General features: G+C 56.8%; 2 protein-coding genes and 1 long non-coding RNA gene across 24 annotated transcripts in view; 2 read left to right on the top strand and 1 right to left on the bottom strand.

Moving 5' to 3' along the window:
* Nucleotides 1-4,698, top strand: part of DCST1 (DC-STAMP domain containing 1) — a 17,116-nt gene extending 12,418 nt beyond the window's left edge. For all 3 annotated transcript variants that reach the window (XM_004026857.4, XM_055360925.2, XM_055360918.2), the window contains 5 exons: nt 90-216; nt 930-1,046; nt 1,521-1,663; nt 1,817-1,930; nt 4,383-4,698. In XM_004026857.4, coding sequence (XP_004026906.3) covers nt 90-216; nt 930-1,046; nt 1,521-1,663; nt 1,817-1,930; nt 4,383-4,634 — 753 coding nt within the window. In that variant the 3' untranslated portion in view covers nt 4,635-4,698. The remainder of the gene's footprint in view (nt 1-89; nt 217-929; nt 1,047-1,520; nt 1,664-1,816; nt 1,931-4,382) is intronic.
* Nucleotides 1-4,997, bottom strand: part of LOC109026269 (uncharacterized) — a 6,076-nt gene extending 1,079 nt beyond the window's left edge. Inside the window, exons 1-2 of one of the 3 annotated variants that reach the window (XR_002005234.4) lie at nt 4,373-4,997; nt 3,030-3,122 (exon numbers count right to left, since the gene is read on the bottom strand). This is a non-coding gene — a long non-coding RNA (uncharacterized lncRNA). Of the gene's footprint in view, nt 1-3,029; nt 3,123-4,038 lie in introns of all 3 variants that reach the window. The other 2 variants (XR_010129465.1, XR_008671204.2) reach the window with 2 other exon arrangements.
* On the top strand, nt 4,994-16,561 carry ADAM15 (ADAM metallopeptidase domain 15). Of its 18 annotated transcripts, none has more exons than XM_019023428.3 (23): nt 4,994-5,233; nt 6,446-6,552; nt 7,190-7,266; nt 7,683-7,761; nt 7,923-7,999; nt 8,084-8,276; nt 9,586-9,648; nt 9,728-9,796; nt 9,876-10,045; nt 10,182-10,266; nt 10,737-10,885; nt 10,972-11,146; nt 11,421-11,513; nt 11,635-11,939; nt 12,030-12,225; nt 12,494-12,571; nt 13,685-13,757; nt 13,988-14,126; nt 14,546-14,615; nt 15,201-15,272; nt 15,689-15,760; nt 16,030-16,154; nt 16,246-16,561. In XM_019023428.3, exons 1-23 carry the CDS (start codon nt 5,155-5,157, stop codon nt 16,286-16,288), a joined length of 2,589 nt encoding a protein of 862 aa, XP_018878973.1. In that variant the 5' UTR covers nt 4,994-5,154; the 3' UTR covers nt 16,289-16,561. The 18 variants fall into 18 exon arrangements, with proteins under 18 accessions (XP_018878973.1, XP_004026898.1, XP_004026899.1 ...); XM_004026849.4 differs by having other exon boundaries at nt 15,198-15,272; XM_063694507.1 differs by lacking the exon at nt 15,689-15,760 and adding an exon at nt 15,359-15,429 and having other exon boundaries at nt 5,031-5,233; nt 6,395-6,552; nt 16,246-16,271.

The raw sequence follows: 16,561 nt of genomic DNA, 5'->3' as shown, positions 1-16,561 counted from the left end.
GTGAGGGTGGAGGGTAAAAGGCACCAGAAAGTGCTCCGTGCCCAGGCAGATGGCACTGCCCAGCTCTGCCCCTCCTGCTCCTTGGCCAGGTGAGGGAGCTCCTGGAGACACTGCCCATTCTGCTGCTGCTGGTGGTGCTGTGCGGCTTGGACTGGGCTCTCTACTCCATCTTCGACACCATCCGCCACCACTCCTTCCTGCAGTACTCGTTCCGCAGTAAGCCCATCCCCCAGACACATTCCAGGCCCAAGAGACACCTTCTGGAGAACTCCAATGCCTGCACAGCCACCCCACCCTAGTTCTTCCAACTGTGCCTCGTCCTTCTGCCTCTTTTTTTTTTTTTTTTTTTTTTGAGACAAAGAGTCTCGCTCTGTCACCCAGGCTGGAGGAGTGCATTGGCGCAATCTCAGCTCACTGCAACCTCCACCTCCCAGGTTCAAGCAGTTCTCCTGCCTCAGCCTCTTGAGTAGCTGAGATTACAGGTGTGAGCCACCACGGCCAGCTAATTTTTCTATTTTTAGTAGAGACGGAGTTTCACCATGTTGGTCAGGCTGGTCTCGAACTCCTGACCTCAAGTGATCCACCTGCCTCGGCCACCCAAAGTGCTGGGATTACAGGTGTGCGCCACCGTGCCAGCCATCCTTCTGCCTGTTCTTTTCCCCTTTCTGTGATTCAGCCCCTCCCTGTCCTCCTCAAGGTCAAATGACAGCCCTGCAACCTGACAGCTCTCACAGCAGGGGAGGGGGGCTCTTTACCCCTTTACACTTACAACTGGGAGCAGGGAGGGGTTAGGATTCAGGAAGGGACAGAAAGACTCAGGCAGCTGAGAAGCATTTCTGTGTCTTGAACCCTCCCTGACATCCACCCCCTTAACACATTCCTGATTTCTCCACCTGCCCTGACTTCCCTACCTGTCCTCCTGGCCGCAGGCAGTCATAAACTGGAGGTGAAGGTTGGGGGAGACTCCATGCTAGCCCGGCTTCTTCGAAAAACCATTGGGGCCCTGAACACCTCCTCAGAGACAGTGATGGAATCAAACAACATGCGTGAGTGATGCTGAAAGTTTGGATCAGAGGAATCGAGGGCGGTGGGGCAAGGGTCAAAAGACTCCAAGGTAAAGAGTTGGGGGCCTGGGCCTTGGGTGTGGAGAGATGGGGGTTGGAGCACTTGAGCTGGGGAAATCGGAGCAGGGAACACATCTGGGCAGGCTTGAAAAAGGGGAGCATGACAAGCTTCGGTCAGAGGAGTCTGGAGGCCAGGGTCTTGTGGCTAGAGGGCCCCAGCCCTCCAGAGCAGCACTGTCCAACAGGACATTCAGTCAAGATAGAAATCTGCAAGATCTGTGCCACGTTGGGCCCAGCGGCTACAGTACTGACAGAGCAGTTCTGCAGTGAGGGGCAGGCAGGAGGAGAGGAGGGGAATCAGAGGACTGCACCTCCCACTGGGATGGGAAGTCCAACCCAGGGCTGCCCTGCCCCTTGGCTGGTCCTGACCAGACCCCTGGCCTGCCCCTCCCCTAGCCTGCCTGCCCCAGCCTGTGGGCCTGGATGCCAGGGCCTACTGGAGAGCTGCAGTACCGATTGGCCTGTTAGTGTGTCTCTGCCTGTTACAGGCTTTTGGCTACCGACTCCGGAGGGTCATCGCAGCCTTCTACTTCCCCAAGGTTTGCCCCTCCCCAGACCTCTCCACCCCTACACACCTGCACACACACACACACACACACACACACACACACACACACACACCACCTAGCTCCCTACCAACTCCATCTTTGGGGGATGCCTTTCTCTATCATTGACCCCCTTCCTGCCCCCAGCGAGAGAAGAAGCGGATCCTGTTCCTCTACAATGACCTATTGAAGAAAAGAGCAGCCTTCACCAAACTCAGGAGGGCCGCTATCCTGAGGCGGGCGCAACAGCAGAAGGCTCCGGTAAGTCCAGGCGTGAGTGCTGCTGCCAGCTCCTGGCTGGGTCTAAGTACAGCAGGGCAAGGGGCAGCTCCCTTCAGTCCACCCAGCACCCACCAATGGTCGCAGGCCTACTCAAGCCTGGTAAGTTCTTTTTATTTTTTGAGATGGAATCTCACTGTGTCGCCCAGGCTGGAGTGCAGTGGCACAATCTCGGCTCACTGCAACCTCTGCCTCCCAGGTTCAAGCGATTCTCCTATCTCAGCCCCCGACTCCACAAGTAGCCAGGATTACAGGCGCACACCATCACGCCCAGCTATTTTTTTGTATTTTTAGTAGAGACAGGGTTTCACCATGTTGGCCAGGCTGGTCTCAAACTCCTGACCTCAGGTGATCTGCCCACCTCAGCCTTCCAAAGTCCTAGGATTACAGGCGTGAGCCACCAAGCCCGGCCAAGCCCGGTGAGATCTGATGAAACACATGCTGAGGGCCCCAGCCATCCAGCTCCTAAGGTCAGGGCTGTGCCCGTTTCTGAATCCCAGGATTCAGCCCAGCCTAAGACACTCAGTGGACCATTAGGAAGCAGTCAGAAAAGGAGAATGAGATTTAATACAGTCTGCTCATAGAAAAGCAAGAGGGCCGCACAGAAACAGGAGGCCCAAGGCAAAACCAAAGGTTCTACCAGAGGGCAGCAGACCAGAAGCTCAGTGCAGTTCAGGGGACAGGAGGAGGCAGGTGGGCTGGGAGTCAGGAAGGCCTCATGCAGGGGCACATGGTAAGGCACATGGAATCTGAGGAAGCAGACTCCAGTCCATACTCCCTCATTAAGTTGTGTCACCTTGGCCAAGGTCTTCACTGAGCCTCAGTTTCTCCCTCTGAAGAATGGCAAGACTGGAGAGATCTGTAAGGCCTGCTCACTGGAGATCAGCCTAGAGTGGTGGTCAGGTGTGGGACTCCGGTGCCAGAGGGCCTAAGTGTGTATCCCGGCTCCTTCCCTCATTACTATGACAACGGTGTGACCTTGAGCACATGACTTAACTGCTGTGCCTGGGCTTTTGCCTTCCATAAAATGGGGTTAACTACTCCATCTGGTTGTTTTAAGGATTAAATGAGTTGTACTTACATGGTGCTAGCATGCAGCAAGTTCCATATGCATGCATGTTATCATTGGGTGACCCTGGGCAGTGATCACATCTCCAAGCATCAGTTTTCTCACCTGAAAAAAAGGAGATGATAATAACACTACCTGCCTTACATGACAATTGAATTGAATTTTTTTTTTTTTTTTTTTTGAGACTAAGTCTCACGCTGTCGCCCAGGCTAGAGTGCAGTGGCGTGATCTTGGCTCACTGCAACCTCCACCTCCCCAGTTCAAGCGATTCTCGTGCCTCAGCTTCCCGAGTAGCTGGGATTACAGGCACACACTACCACCCCCGGCTAATTTAGAATTGAAATAATTTACGTACAGTATCTTAGTACAGGACCTGACATTATAAACAATTAGTGGCAGCCATTCTTATTTAATCAGTCCTAACAAAGTTCATAAAAGTGAGACTGTGTTTGCTTAGCTTTTTCCCTAGTGCCTGGATACCCCCAGCCCCCATGACACACAATAGGGGCCAAATGAATGTGTTGTGAAAAAATGAAAAACAAAAAACAAAAAAGAACATGCTGGGATTCCTTGACAGGGTCGTGAAGCAAACTGAATGTGAACGCACAGATGGAAATGTGCCGGACAGTCATTCCAAGCAGAATGTGCAAAGACTCAGTCCACAGGGAATGCGAAGTGCCAGGGCTAGTTTCAGGAGAAACTGGCTCAGAAGAGACAGCTCTCAGGGAGGGCTAAAGTGGGAAAGAGGCTAGAAAGGGACCAGGTGACGGAAGGCTCTGAAGGCCAAGCCCAAGAGTTCTGCCTGTCTGGCAGGCAGCAGGGCCTCTGGAGTTTCTTGGGCAAAGAGTGGCTGCTTCCTGGGTAAGGTGGCCTGTGAAAAATCCCTGACAACTGTGTAGAGACATGTCGTGAGGGATGGCAGGGAGCATAGTGAACTAGGTTTGTGGTTTGGAATCAGGGCCCCTGGGGTCCAGCCAAGTTGGATTGTTTATTATCTGTGTGACTTTGAGAGTCACTTCACCTTTCTCAACTGTAAAGTGGGGATAGCAACAGTGATAGTCGATCTGGCCTGCTCACTTCTTAGCCTCACTGTGAGAACCAAATAAGATGATTTGCAGGAAAGTGCAAATGAGAGCTGTGGCTGATATCCGCTTGGAGAGAGCCTGGAGGGTGCATCCTCCCATTCTCCATCACAGAGTTGGGGAGGGAGGCACCCTCGCCCTCCAGGGGTTTCCTTTGTCCAACCCAGCCTCCTCCAACACGCGGGAATTGTCAGGCCTGGCGACTTCAGACAGGAAACGCTGTCCAGTTCCCCTTCTTTCCCGCCTCGCTCCCGGGCTGGCGCTAACGCCCACCTCCCAACAGCGCCACCCGCTGGCGGATATCCTGCACCGCGGCTGCCCGCTCCTGCGCCGCTGGCTGCGCCGGCGCTGCGTGGTGTGCCAGGCACCCGAGACGCCCGAGTCCTACGTGTGCCGGACGCTGGACTGCGAGGCCGTGTACTGCTGGTCGTGCTGGGACGACATGCGGCAGCGGTGCCCGGTCTGCACGCCCCGCGAAGAGCTCTCTTCCTCCGCCTTTAGTGACAGCAACGACGACACTGCCTACGCGGGGTGAAGAGGCGTCCTGCTGGCTCTTCCGCACCGTCCTTCCCGGTTAATAAAATGCCCTCTGTACGCTTCACGTGGGTCGGGGACTGGGGTGAGCCGCGCACTGCCTCGCCTGCAGTCGGGAAAGCCTGCCCACCCGACCTCTCCGAGCCAGGCCGCGCACAGGAGGCAGGGAGGCCGCGAAGCTACTAGGGAGGGGTCCGGACCTGGCGCCGGGTGAAGGCGCGCCGCCCAAGCCGGTCGGACCGGGCACCGGCTCCCACCCCGCACAGTTGCGGGGAAGCGGTAGCGCTGAGCAGCGCGGGCGTAGTGGGCGGTGTCCCCGCTCCCGAGGCACCCGGCGCGCAGCGGGGCGGGCTTTGCCGGGGGCGGAGCTTGGCTTGGGGCCGCGTGGGAGGGGGCGGGCTGGGGCGGGGCCTGGTGGCTGCGCGGCGCTGCTGGGTTCTCCGAGGCGACCTGGCCGCCGGCCGCTCCTCCGCGCGCTGTTCCGCACTTGCTGCCCTCGCCCGGCCCGGAGCGCCGCTGCCATGCGGCTGGCGCTGCTCTGGGCCCTGGGGCTCCTGGGCGCGGGCAGCCCTCTGCCTTCCTGGCCGCTCCCAAATACAGGTGAGTCCTCCGCCTGGAGTGGGTCGGGGGGCGGACTGGGAGGGAGGTGCAGGAAAGTCGGAAGGCATTAGGGTAATGGGGCCGGACGGAGACCCTGGGAGAGCACAGCCAGAGCGCGGCCCGCCCTGGTCCGCTGTCCTGGGCCTAGGGCCCGGTGACTTGGCGATGGGGTGAAGAGAGAAGGAGGGGGGATGCCGGCGCCCCCTGCCTCCTGCCTGGTCATCCTCTGCGCGGTCCCTGCGGACACTTTCAGGCTCAGGTACCAGGTAGCGAGGGGCCTGTCCAGCGCCACTTCAAGATCGTGATGAGAGGGTCGCTACTCCCCAGGACTGGCATCTTCGCTGCTCTGGGGCCTAGCTAACCGTTCCACCCGGTGCCAGGGCGCTGAGCGGGCATGGCTTGTAGGGTTTAGTGAAGAGGATTCTCTCTAGCCTCTATTCCAGGCCTGGGGCCGCCAGGCACTCCTCACCCTGGTGCTGTTGCCACCAGTGCCTGGCCGAGCGGGAGGGGCCCGAGATGAGCCAGGAGAAGGGAGAATTGGCCAGGAAAGAGGCTGGGACACCAACTCCTCCTTGGAACTTTCACTTCCCGCTGCTGTCTTGGGCCGGGACCGAGAGGGCAGGCGCGGGTGGAGTGTCCGGAGGAGAGAGGGTCATTGTGTGTTGGGGGGGTGGGGGGTGCTCGAGGAGGAAGCAGAGGCTGTAGGCAGCGGGTGTGCCTGACTGGGCATGAGGGTGTTTAGGGAGGTGGGGGTGTTTGCACTGCTCACCCAGAAATGGGCGTTCCTGGCATCTCCGATGTGAGCGAAGGGGAGGGTGAGCGGGCACCCGGCCACAAGGCTTAGCTCAGTCTCGAGAGGGGGCGTTCCTGAAGTGGGGGGGAGAGTGATTGGGAGGGAGTGGGAACAGGGGAGGGTCCCTGTGAGAACCTGGGATTGGCCGGAAGGGGGACAAGGAGGGCCACAGGCTGCGCAAGCCGAAAGTCTTTCTTGGGGACTTGTGAATGGGTTGGTGGGTGGAAAGCCATAAATTAGAGAGACACCCTCTCCTTCCAGTATTCTTCTTTAAGTCGTAGCATGCAATGTGGAAGCCCCTTAGGTACCTAAGGGCCTTGATGGGCTGGCTGGGAGCTGGTGGATCTGAGGGCACCTTTCACCCCCAGCCCTGCTGTCGATTCCCTCAGTACTGTCTTGGGGTGTCCTGGGACCTGCAGGTGGCACTGAGGAGCAGCAGGCAGAGTCAGAGAAGGCCCCGAGGGAGCCCTTGGAGCCCCAGGTCCTTCAGGACGATCTCCCAATTAGCCTCAAAAAGGTGCTTCAGGTGAGCTCTCACTCCCCTCTAATAAATAAACGAATCCACACATGCCCCGGTATAGTCAGGTGTCTCAAAGCCAAAGCTTGGCTGAGGAGCTGGTGGGTAGAGCTCACTGTAGTGGGTCTATCCCAGGCCCAGCTGCGTCTCCCACCACACCCCAGCACCTGGCTTCACTTATCTCCCTCTCCCTCTGCACACACATCTGTCTGCCTCAGCCCCACCCAACCCATCCATCTCCACTGGGGAAATTGTGAAGCCAAACTTGCTTTCTTCATCTCATGTTGTCGGTTTTCTCAGTGGGGGGATTTGGAAAGAGTCAGGACCTTACCAAACCACCCCCCCCCCCCACCCCATTCTAAAGCTGAGTCAGAGGAAGGGCTGGGGCTTGTGCTGGGTCCTACACGGTGCTTCCTCTCTGGGCAGGAAGCCGAGAAGGGGCGGCTCAGATACCTTCCTTGACCTCCGCACACAACCCCCCAGAACAATGCTCCAGGCCAGGCAGGGTTTCCTGGCCCCTCCCCTGGGATCCCCCCACCAGTGATCTAATTGCTGGTGCTCTTCTGTGGGCCTGAGGTTTTCTGCTTAGAGAGGCTGGGAGTTGTGGGCAGGTCTAGGGAGGTGACCTGCCCTCTGGTGCCCACAGACCAGTCTGCCTGAGCCCCTGAGGATCAAGTTGGAGCTGGACGGTGACAGTCATATCCTGGAGCTGCTACAGAATAGGTAATAGTGATGGTGGCAATAACAGTGACCACATGGCCAACAACTTGTATAGCATTTATTATGTGCCAGGTACTAAGTGCTTGTGCTCATTTAATCCTCATAACAGCCCTATAAGGGATATACTATCATGTATTATTGTCCTCATTTTATACATGAGGAAGTCAAGGCACAGAGAGATTAAATAACTTGCCCCAGGTCACACAGCTAGTATGTGGTGAAAACCAGATTGGAATTCAAATAAACTAACAGAGTCAGTGGCCCAACCAGTATACTTTGCTGCCCCGGGGTCACGAGTGGAAAAGTTGGCTGCGGGGGTTGCCTGGTCCCCAGCCCCACCACCACCTTCAAGCCTCTGCTTGTCAATGCACGACCTGGGAAGTGGCTTTAGCACTGCCTTCTTTTTCTTCACTCCACAGGGAGTTGGTCCCAGGCCGCCCAACCCTGGTGTGGTACCAGCCCGATGGCACTCGGGTGGTCAGTGAGGGACACACTCTGGTGAGTCAGGCCCTCTTGTGCCATTTTTGGCTTAGGGGAAAGAGGAAGGGGGTGACTGGAAGGTGAGAGGACACTGCATATTTTTACCATCAAGCTAGGCTCCTCGGTTCCAGTCCTGGTGTGCTCTCTGAGACAGCACTAATGTTGTTCCCGTGCTGCAGGAGAACTGCTGCTACCAGGGAAGAGTGCGGGGATATGCAGGCTCCTGGGTGTCCGTCTGCACCTGCTCTGGGCTCAGGTATACTGGGCGGATTTGATGACAGAGAAAGTAAGGAGACCCAGGCATGGAGCTGAAATGTTCTCTTTCTTTCTTTTTTCTTAGAGGCTTGGTGGTCCTGACCCCAGAGAGAAGCTATACCCTGGAGCAGGGGCCTGGGGACCTTCAGGGTCCTCCCATTATTTCGCGAATCCAAGATCTCCACCTGCCAGGCCACACCTGTGCCCTGAGCTGGTGGGAATCTGTACACACTCAGACTCCACCAGAGCACCCCCTGGGACAGCGTCACATTCGCCGGGTGAGGATGAATGGCAGGGGGGTGGGCTTTGGTTGTCTTGAGGGCTGATCCCCAGACACTTAGAGCTATGTGTTCACAGTAACAACAGCTCCTGCGAATGGAGCACTTTCCACATGCTGGGCACTTTGTGAACATTAGCTCGTGTACTCCTCCCATACCTAGGAGGTAGGTGCTATCGATAGCTCTATTTTAAAATGACGAAACCTTACAAAAAGTATCCGGGCATGGTGGCATGCACCCGTAGTTCCAGCCACTCAGGAGGCCGAAGTGGAAGAATCGCTTGAGCCCAGGAGGCAGAGGTTTCAGTGGGCCGAGATCGAGCCACTATACACCAGCCTGGGTGACAGAGTGAGACTTCGTCTCAAAAAATAAAATAAAAATAAAATAAAATAAAATAAAATAAAATAAAATAAAATCTAGCTGAGACAGATTAGGTGGTTTGCCCGAGGCCCTACAACTAATAAATGGCCTATCCATTTATTAGTTGTATTTGGCTCAAACTCTTCATCTGTCTTATGATCCCATTTGCAGAGAGCTCTCACTTGGTTATAGATAATACATAGTTACCAATGATGAAGCAATATAAACCCAATTTCCTAATTTGTAAAATGAAGATAATAAAACTACTTGCTGCATAGAGTTGCTGGGAAGATTAAATAAGTCCATATAGATGTAAAGTGCTTAAAACTATGCCAGGCCTATGGTAAGTGACAAGAGTTGTTATTGGGATTTTTAAAAATTATTATTATTATTATTATTTTTTGAGACAGAGTCTCGCTGTGTCTCCCAGGCTGGAGTGCAGTGGCGCGATCTCGGCTCACTGCAAGCTCCGCCTCCCAGGTTCATGCCATTCTCTTGCCTCAGCCTCCCGAGTAGCTGGGACTACAGGCGCCCGCCACTACACCCGGCTAATGTTTTGTATTTTTTAGTACAGACAGGGTTTCACCGTGTTATCCAGGATGGTCTCGATCTCCTGACCTCGTGATCCACCTGCCTTGTCCTCCCAAAGTGCTGGGATTACAGGCGTGAGCCACCGCACCCAGCTAAATTACTGTTTTTTAAAAATTTGAAAAAAAACACTGAGTTTGGAGCCAGAAAAGCAGGGGTCTACTCCAACCTTCATTATCTACTTCCTGGTCCTCCTTGGCAAGTTCCTGGGCCCTCTGGCCTTCAGTGGCTCATCTGTAAAATGGGCTCCTCACCCTCCTATTTGACCCACAGAGTAGGAGTGGCTGCCTCTTGGTCAGCCCAGCACAGCTGCTGGCTGCGAGCGGCAGGTTTGCCTGATAATTCTTCTTGTCCATAGTAGAGGCGGGATGTGGTAACAGAGACCAAGACTGTGGAGTTGGTGATTGTGGCTGATCACTCGGAGGTGAGCCTGCCGGCCCCTGCACATCCTCCTCCCCCTGCACTGCCCTGCCGCCTTTCATGTCACCTCTCTTGGCCTACAGGCCCAGAAATACCGGGACTTCCAGCACCTGCTAAACCGCACACTGGAAGTGGCCCTTTTGCTGGACACAGTGAGTGCTGGACAGGGCAACCCCCACCCCAGGCCCCTGACCATGACAACCCCTCTTCTGAGCCCCAGCTGTCTTTCAGTTCTTCCAGCCCCTGAATGTACGAGTGGCACTAGTGGGCCTGGAGGCCTGGACCCAGCGTGACCTGGTGGAGATCAGCCCAAACCCAGCTGTCACCCTCGAAAACTTCCTCCACTGGCGCAGGGCACATTTGCTGCCTCGATTGCCCCATGACAGTGCCCAGCTGGTGACGTAAGGGCCCCAGACTCAGCCAGAGAGGCCAGTCCTGTCCTGGCCAAATTCACACCCCTTCAGCACCCTACCTCAGCCCCTGAAGCTCTGACCACCGTGGCTTCTGGCCCTGAACTTTAGCCTCTCTGTCCCACAGTGGTACTTCATTCTCTGGGCCTACGGTGGGCATGGCCATTCAGAACTCCATCTGTTCTCCTGACTTCTCAGGAGGTGTGAACATGGTGAGTTATTTCCAGGTCTCCTCCTCATTCCCAATTCAGTTCCTCCCAAGTGTGGTGGCATTTATTCACTGAAACCCCCTATAAAGTTGCCCAACCCCAAAGCTACGGGTATAGAGGGTGGAGGTGTGTGATGTGGCCTTTGCTATCAGGGAGCCCTCGCTTGTGGCCAGCTAGTCACAGTGTACACAGTCATCCCCTGTGCAGTCTTCCCATTTCTTAGAGGAGGGTAGGAGGCAGCTAAGGCCCAAAGAACAGAGGTGATCTCCCTCCAGTGAGGGAAGGGGACAGAGCTGAGCTAGAACCCATCCAGGCCTGGGTTCTCCTACTTTAGAAGCAATTCAGGAGGGAAGCAGTGCCTGCTGAGTGCCCGTGAGGTCAGACGTGGAGGGAACAGGAGCAGAGAGGGTGGTCTGGGCATTGTGGTGGAGGCAGGCTGGGACTGGACCTGCAGTACCCCTCCCCAATGACAGGACCACTCCACCAGCATCCTGGGAGTCGCCTCCTCCATAGCCCATGAGTTGGGCCACAGCCTGGGCCTGGACCATGATTTGCCTGGGAATAGCTGCCCCTGTCCAGGTCCAGCCCCAGCCAAGACCTGCATCATGGAGGCCTCCACAGAGTAAGTAGCTGCAGGATGGAGAGAGGGTGTGGGGCAGGGGGCAGGGAGAGGCCCCCAGCCCCAACCTTCCTTGCCACCCTCCCCAGCTTCCTACCAGGCCTGAACTTCAGCAACTGTAGCCGACGGGCCCTGGAGAAAGCCCTCCTGGATGGAATGGGCAGCTGCCTCTTTGAACGGCTGCCTAGCCTACCCCCTATGGCTGCTTTCTGTGGAAATATGTTTGTGGAGCCGGGCGAGCAGTGTGACTGTGGCTTCCCGGATGTGAGCCCCTTTCCCAAAGCCTCGCCCCACTCACTTCTGTGCCCTCACCCTGGCTCATTAGCCCTCTCCCAGCCTCCTGAGCTCTTGGGTTCTGAAGGGACTTTCCACCCCTCTCCTACTTGCCCTGTCTGTGGGGACAGCACATGGGTTGTTGGGCTCTGGCCCTTGCTTGCTGTGTAGCTTCTGGTCTTGGCCTGTGGGAGGAGGAGAGATTGGAGGGAGGCTCACAGGCCCCACCTGCTCTGATGCCCGGCCCCCGTGCTCCTGCCCACAGGACTGCGTCGATCCCTGCTGTGATTCCTCGACCTGCCAGCTGAGGCCAGGTGCACAGTGTGCATCTGACGGACCCTGTTGTCAAAATTGCCAGGTGGGTAGAGACTAGACTGGCCACCCGGAGCTCACCTGCCGGGGCCAAGGTGGAAAGGGTCATTCTGACCCCCAGCTGGATTTGCTCAGTGCCCACACTGATGCTCATCCACCCTCCACAGCTGCGCCCGTCTGGCTGGCAGTGTCGTCCTACCAGAGGGGATTGTGACTTGCCTGAATTCTGCCCAGGAGACAGCTCCCAGTGTCCCCCTGATGTCAGCCTAGGGGATGGCGAGCCCTGCGCTGGCGGGCAAGCTGTGTGCATGCACGGGCGTTGTGCCTCCTATGCCCAGCAGTGCCAGTCACTTTGGGGACCTGGAGCCCAGCCCGCTGCGCCACTTTGCCTCCAGACAGCTAATACTCGGGGAAATGCTTTTGGGAGCTGTGGGCGCAACCCCAGTGGCAGTTATGTGTCCTGCACCCCTAGGTAAGTGAGGAAACCTGGCTCCTCCTTTGGGTTTCTGAGAGCCTTGGCCCTGCTCCTACTAACTCTGTGCGCCCTTCCCCCTCCCCACAGAGATGCCATTTGTGGGCAGCTCCAGTGCCAGACAGGTAGGATCCAGCCTCTGCTGGGCTCCATCCGGGATCTACTCTGGGAGACAATAGATGTGAATGGGACTGAGCTGAACTGCAGCTGGGTGCACCTGGACCTGGGCAGTGATGTGGCCCAGCCCCTCCTGACTCTGCCTGGCACAGCCTGTGGCCCTGGCCTGGTGAGCAGCCTGGGTGGGCAAGACCAGGTGTGAGAAGGGACATTTGGACTACAATGAACAGAGCCCAGACTTCACCATTCACCAATATCAAAGGCAGGGACTCCAAGGGAAGTCAGTTTCTTACTTCAGATGGAGCAAAGTCCTATCAACTCACTATGCCTTGGTTTCCCCATCTGTAAACGCAGGGTGTGGCCTCAACCTTATTGGCCTCCTAGTCCCATTAAAGCTTTGTGGGAATCTGATCCAGGCTCTTCTCTCCCTGGGTCAGGTGTGTATAGACCATCGATGCCAGCGTGTGGATCTCCTGGGGGCACAGGAATGTCGAAGCAAATGCCATGGACATGGGGTGAGCTGGGATGGGGGAAGTGGAAGGGGAGCAGAGAGCCTCTAGAGAGGAAAAGGATACTGGGCTTTGGAAATAGACATATCTGGGTTTTAATCCTTGCTCTACTACTTCCTAGTTGTGTGACCTCGGGCAGGTTACTAACTTTGCTGAGCTCAGTTTCCCCACCTATCAAATGGCTATAATAATAGTATCCCCATCCAGGGTACATGAGATGAGTATGAAAGCATCTAGCACAGGCTGGGCACAATGGCTCATGCCTATAATCACAGTTTTTTTGTTTGTTTGTTTGTTTTGTTTTGAGACAGAGTCTCGCTCTGTTGCCTAGGCTGGAGTGCGCTGGCGTGATCTCGGCTCACTGCAACCTCTGCCTCGCAGGCTCAAACATTACTCATGTCTCAGCCTCCCTACTCACTGGGATTACAGGGACCCGCCACCATGCCCAGCTAATTTTTGTATTTTCAGTAGAGATGGGTTTCACCATGTTGGCCAGGCTAGTCTTGAACTTCTGACCTCAAGTGATCCTCCCGCCTCAGCCTCCCAAAGTGCTGGGATTATAGGGGTGAGCCACTGCACCCAGCCAAATCACAGTACTTTGGGAGGCCAAGGCAGGAGGATTACTTGAGGCCAGGAGTTCAAAACCAGCCTGGTCAACATAGTGAGACCCCATCTCTATCAAGGAAAAATTTAAAAATTATTCAGGCCTGCTGGTGCACACCTATGCTCCCAGCTACTTGGGAGGCTAAGGCAGGAGGACTGCTTGAGCCCAGGAGTTTGGGGCTGCAGTGAGCCATAATTGCACCACTGCACTCCAGCCTGGGCAACAGAGTGAGACTCCATCTTACTTGCTGTCTAAAATAAAATAAAATAAAACAAAACAAAACAAACACAAAGAAAAAAAGCATGTACCACAGTGCCCAGCACACAGAAGGAGCTCAGTAAGTGTTAGTTTGATCTAATTTGCTCTGGTATGGATAAAGACCCTCCCTCCGGGCTCTCTCTACACACATACCCAGCACAACCCCCAGCTGTAGAAATCTGAGATCTTGAAAAGCTAGAGACAAGGAAATAGTTCCAGAGTGCAGAGCTCCTCATTGCTCGCCTTGTACCTCCTAGGTCTGTGACAGCAACAGGCACTGCTACTGTGAGGAGGGCTGGGCACCCCCTGACTGCACCACTCAGCTCAAAGGTAGCATGGGGGTGGGGGACAGGGGCAGCTGGGAGGGCAAAGTGTCTCATGCTTTATCTTGCCCCCTCGGCCCTCTCTTTCTGACCCCCCTTTGCTGCTGGTTCCCTGAGTCTGTGCCCCTTGAACCCTTCACTCTCCCTGATCACTTGACTTCACTCCCTGCCCCCTGCGCCTTCATGGATCTAGAGTTCTTAGCCCTGTCCTCCCTTAAACCTGACTTCCGCCCACAGCAACCAGCTCCCTGACCACAGGGCTGCTCCTCAGCCTCCTGGTCTTATTGGTCCTGGTGATGCTTGGCGCCAGCTACTGGTACCGTGCCCGCCTGCACCAGCGACTCTGCCAGCTCAAGGGACCCACCTGCCAGTACAGGTATGAGCATCACCTCCCTGCTACCACTTCCTTCAACTGGGGACAGTGCTGAAGGCTGCCTCACCTCTGCAGCCCCTGCCACCTGGTTCTGAGCCCCAGGCCCCTTGGACCTTAAAGTTGCTGACTGCCATACCCCACACCTCCCTTCCCTATATGTGCCCACAGCTTTTTACCTCACAGCTGTGCCCCTGTGGGGTGGCTGGATTGCTAGGGCCATTTCTCCCCAGGAGCCCCTGTGCTGGATAAGTAGGGTCTTCCCTCAAGCTAATAAATACTGCCCCCCACCCCGGCCCTACCACAATTTTACATAAACCACACATAAGTGCCTGCAAAGGGTTAACCCCACTCAAGGATGGCATAAGGTAGAAAACAGGGTCTGAGGCTGGGCCCTCTCCCTTCTTGCCTTTCCTCATGCATAGGGCAGCCCAATCTGGTCCCCCTGAACGGCCAGGACCTCCGCAGAGGGCCCTGCTGGCACGAGGCACTAAGGTGAGTCCCGGATGCCAGAGGAAGGGGACTCCACCTTGGCCGGGCATCCAGCTTGGGCCCTGGGGGGTGCGCATTAAAGGCTCCAGACTCAGAGAAAGGTTAGCACTGCCCAAGAGTCAGTCGAAGGAGTCAGGGCCAGCCCTGCCCTCCCCTCCCCTGGCTACAGGCAGGGAAGCTGAGTCCAGAAGAGTGGGGAGGGCAGCCAGCTGGAGCAGGAGCTGCTGGGCTCCGTCCGCTGGCCAAGAGGTGGCTTTGAGAGGTGGGTCTATCCATGCCCCCAGCAGTGACCCCAGGAGGGCATAAGGGCAGTGGTGCTCAGAATGGCCTTCCGTAGGCCCAGGTCACCATGTTAGAAGGGCTGGTGAGCATCCCCACCCTGAGCCCTCTGCTTGGATGATGGGAGTGTGTGCACACCTCCTCCCCACTCGCTCCCCACCTGCATGCACCTGCATAACTGCATGCACAGCACCCACTGCCCTGGGCCCCTGCCGGCCCTCCCTGGGCACTGACCCTTCCCTGCCCACTCTGTCTCTCTGCTTCCTCTTCCCCCTCTGTGCCTATCTGCCCCTCCTGCCCTCTCAGCAGGCTAGTGCTCTCAGCTTCCCAGCCCCCCCTTCAAGGCCGCTGCCACCTGACCCTGTGTCCAAGAGACTCCAGGTAAATCTGGGCCAGGGCCCGCCCTGAGCCAAGGCAGGTGGGAGGCTTGGTACCCAACTGCAGTTCTCATCCCTGCTCCCTGCCAGTGGTGCTCTTCATTAGGTGATCCGGGTGCCCCTCAGCCTTCAGACACTCTGAGCCCCAGAAGCAGCAAAGGGTGAGCCTCCTGCCTTGGTTTCTACCACCCTCTGGTGGTCAATGGCGGGACTGCAGTCGGCCAGGGACTCTGCGGTTGACCTACACCTTCCTCCCCTGAGACATCAGCTGGCATGCCTCCAAGCCCTCTGCGCTTGCCCTCATTCTCTCCTGCCCCCTGGCTGACTTTGCATGTTGACTTGAACCCCTCTGCAGAATCTCTGTGCATGTCCACAGCCCCTGGTTATGCTCTCACAGCCACTGCCCCTCTCTCTGTTCAGGCTGAGCTGGCTGACCGACCCAATCCCCCTACCCGCCCTCTGCCCGCTGACCCGGTGGTGAGAAGCCCAAAGGTAACGGTGGAGGGAGAGAAGGGCACGGCCTCTCCCCCCACCTAGGGCTGTGGTGCTGGTAGCCATGACGGTGGTGGCCGTGGCGAGATGCCCCCTCAGTGCATGAGGGCACATATCCCGGTGGTGCTTTTAATGGTGACAGGTTTGTTTGCAGACAAGGGTGACCGCTGGTGCTGCCCCCAAGCTGGTGTTCCCCAGCACCAGTGCGTTGGGGGTGGGCAACATGACACCCCCCCACCTAAGCCGGCCTCCTGCCTTCTCTCCCTCAGTCTCAGGGGCCAGCCAAGCCCCCACCCCCAAGGAAGCCACTGCCTGCCGACCCCCAGGGCCGGTGCCCATCGGGTGACCTGCCCGGCCCAGGGGCTGGAATCCCGCCCCTAGTGGTACCCTCCAGGTAGGAGGAGCCCTGGGCATGGGTGGGCGGGGCGAGTGACCTGGGGGAAGGGGGCCTCTGACTCTTTTTTTCTTGGCTTCCCGCAATCCAGACCAGCGCCACCGCCTCCGACAGTGTCCTCGCTCTACCTCTGACCTCTCTGGAAGTTCCGCTGCCTCCAAGCCGGACTTAGGGCTTCAAGAGGCGGGCGTGCCCTCTGGAGTCCCCTACCATGACTGAAGGCGCCAGAGACTGGCGGTGTCTTAAGGCTCCGGGCACCACCACGCGCTGTCAAGCAACACTCTGCGGACCTGCCGGCGTAGTTGCAGCGGGGGCTTGGGGAGGGGCTGGGGGTTGGACGGGGTTGAGGAAGGTCCGCACAGCCTGTCTCTGCTCAGCTGCAATAAACGTGACATCTTGGGAGCGTT

The sequence above is a fragment of the Gorilla gorilla genome, chromosome 1 (assembly GCF_029281585.2).
Source record: "Gorilla gorilla gorilla isolate KB3781 chromosome 1, NHGRI_mGorGor1-v2.1_pri, whole genome shotgun sequence".
In the NCBI taxonomy this organism is placed as follows: domain Eukaryota; kingdom Metazoa; phylum Chordata; class Mammalia; order Primates; family Hominidae; genus Gorilla; species Gorilla gorilla.
This window is presented reverse-complemented; position numbering and strand designations above follow the sequence as displayed.

Excerpts from the sequence above, each read along its gene's own strand:
- ADAM15 (XM_019023413.3), top strand. The coding sequence starts at position 5,155 with ATGCGGCTGGCGCTGCTCTGGGCCCTGGGGCTCCTGGGCGCGGGCAGC. Across the intron at positions 10,267-10,736 it reads TCTCAGGAGGTGTGAACATG|GACCACTCCACCAGCATCCT; the intron begins GTGAGTTATTTC and ends CCCCAATGACAG. Across the intron at positions 10,886-10,971 it reads ATCATGGAGGCCTCCACAGA|CTTCCTACCAGGCCTGAACT; the intron begins GTAAGTAGCTGC and ends CACCCTCCCCAG.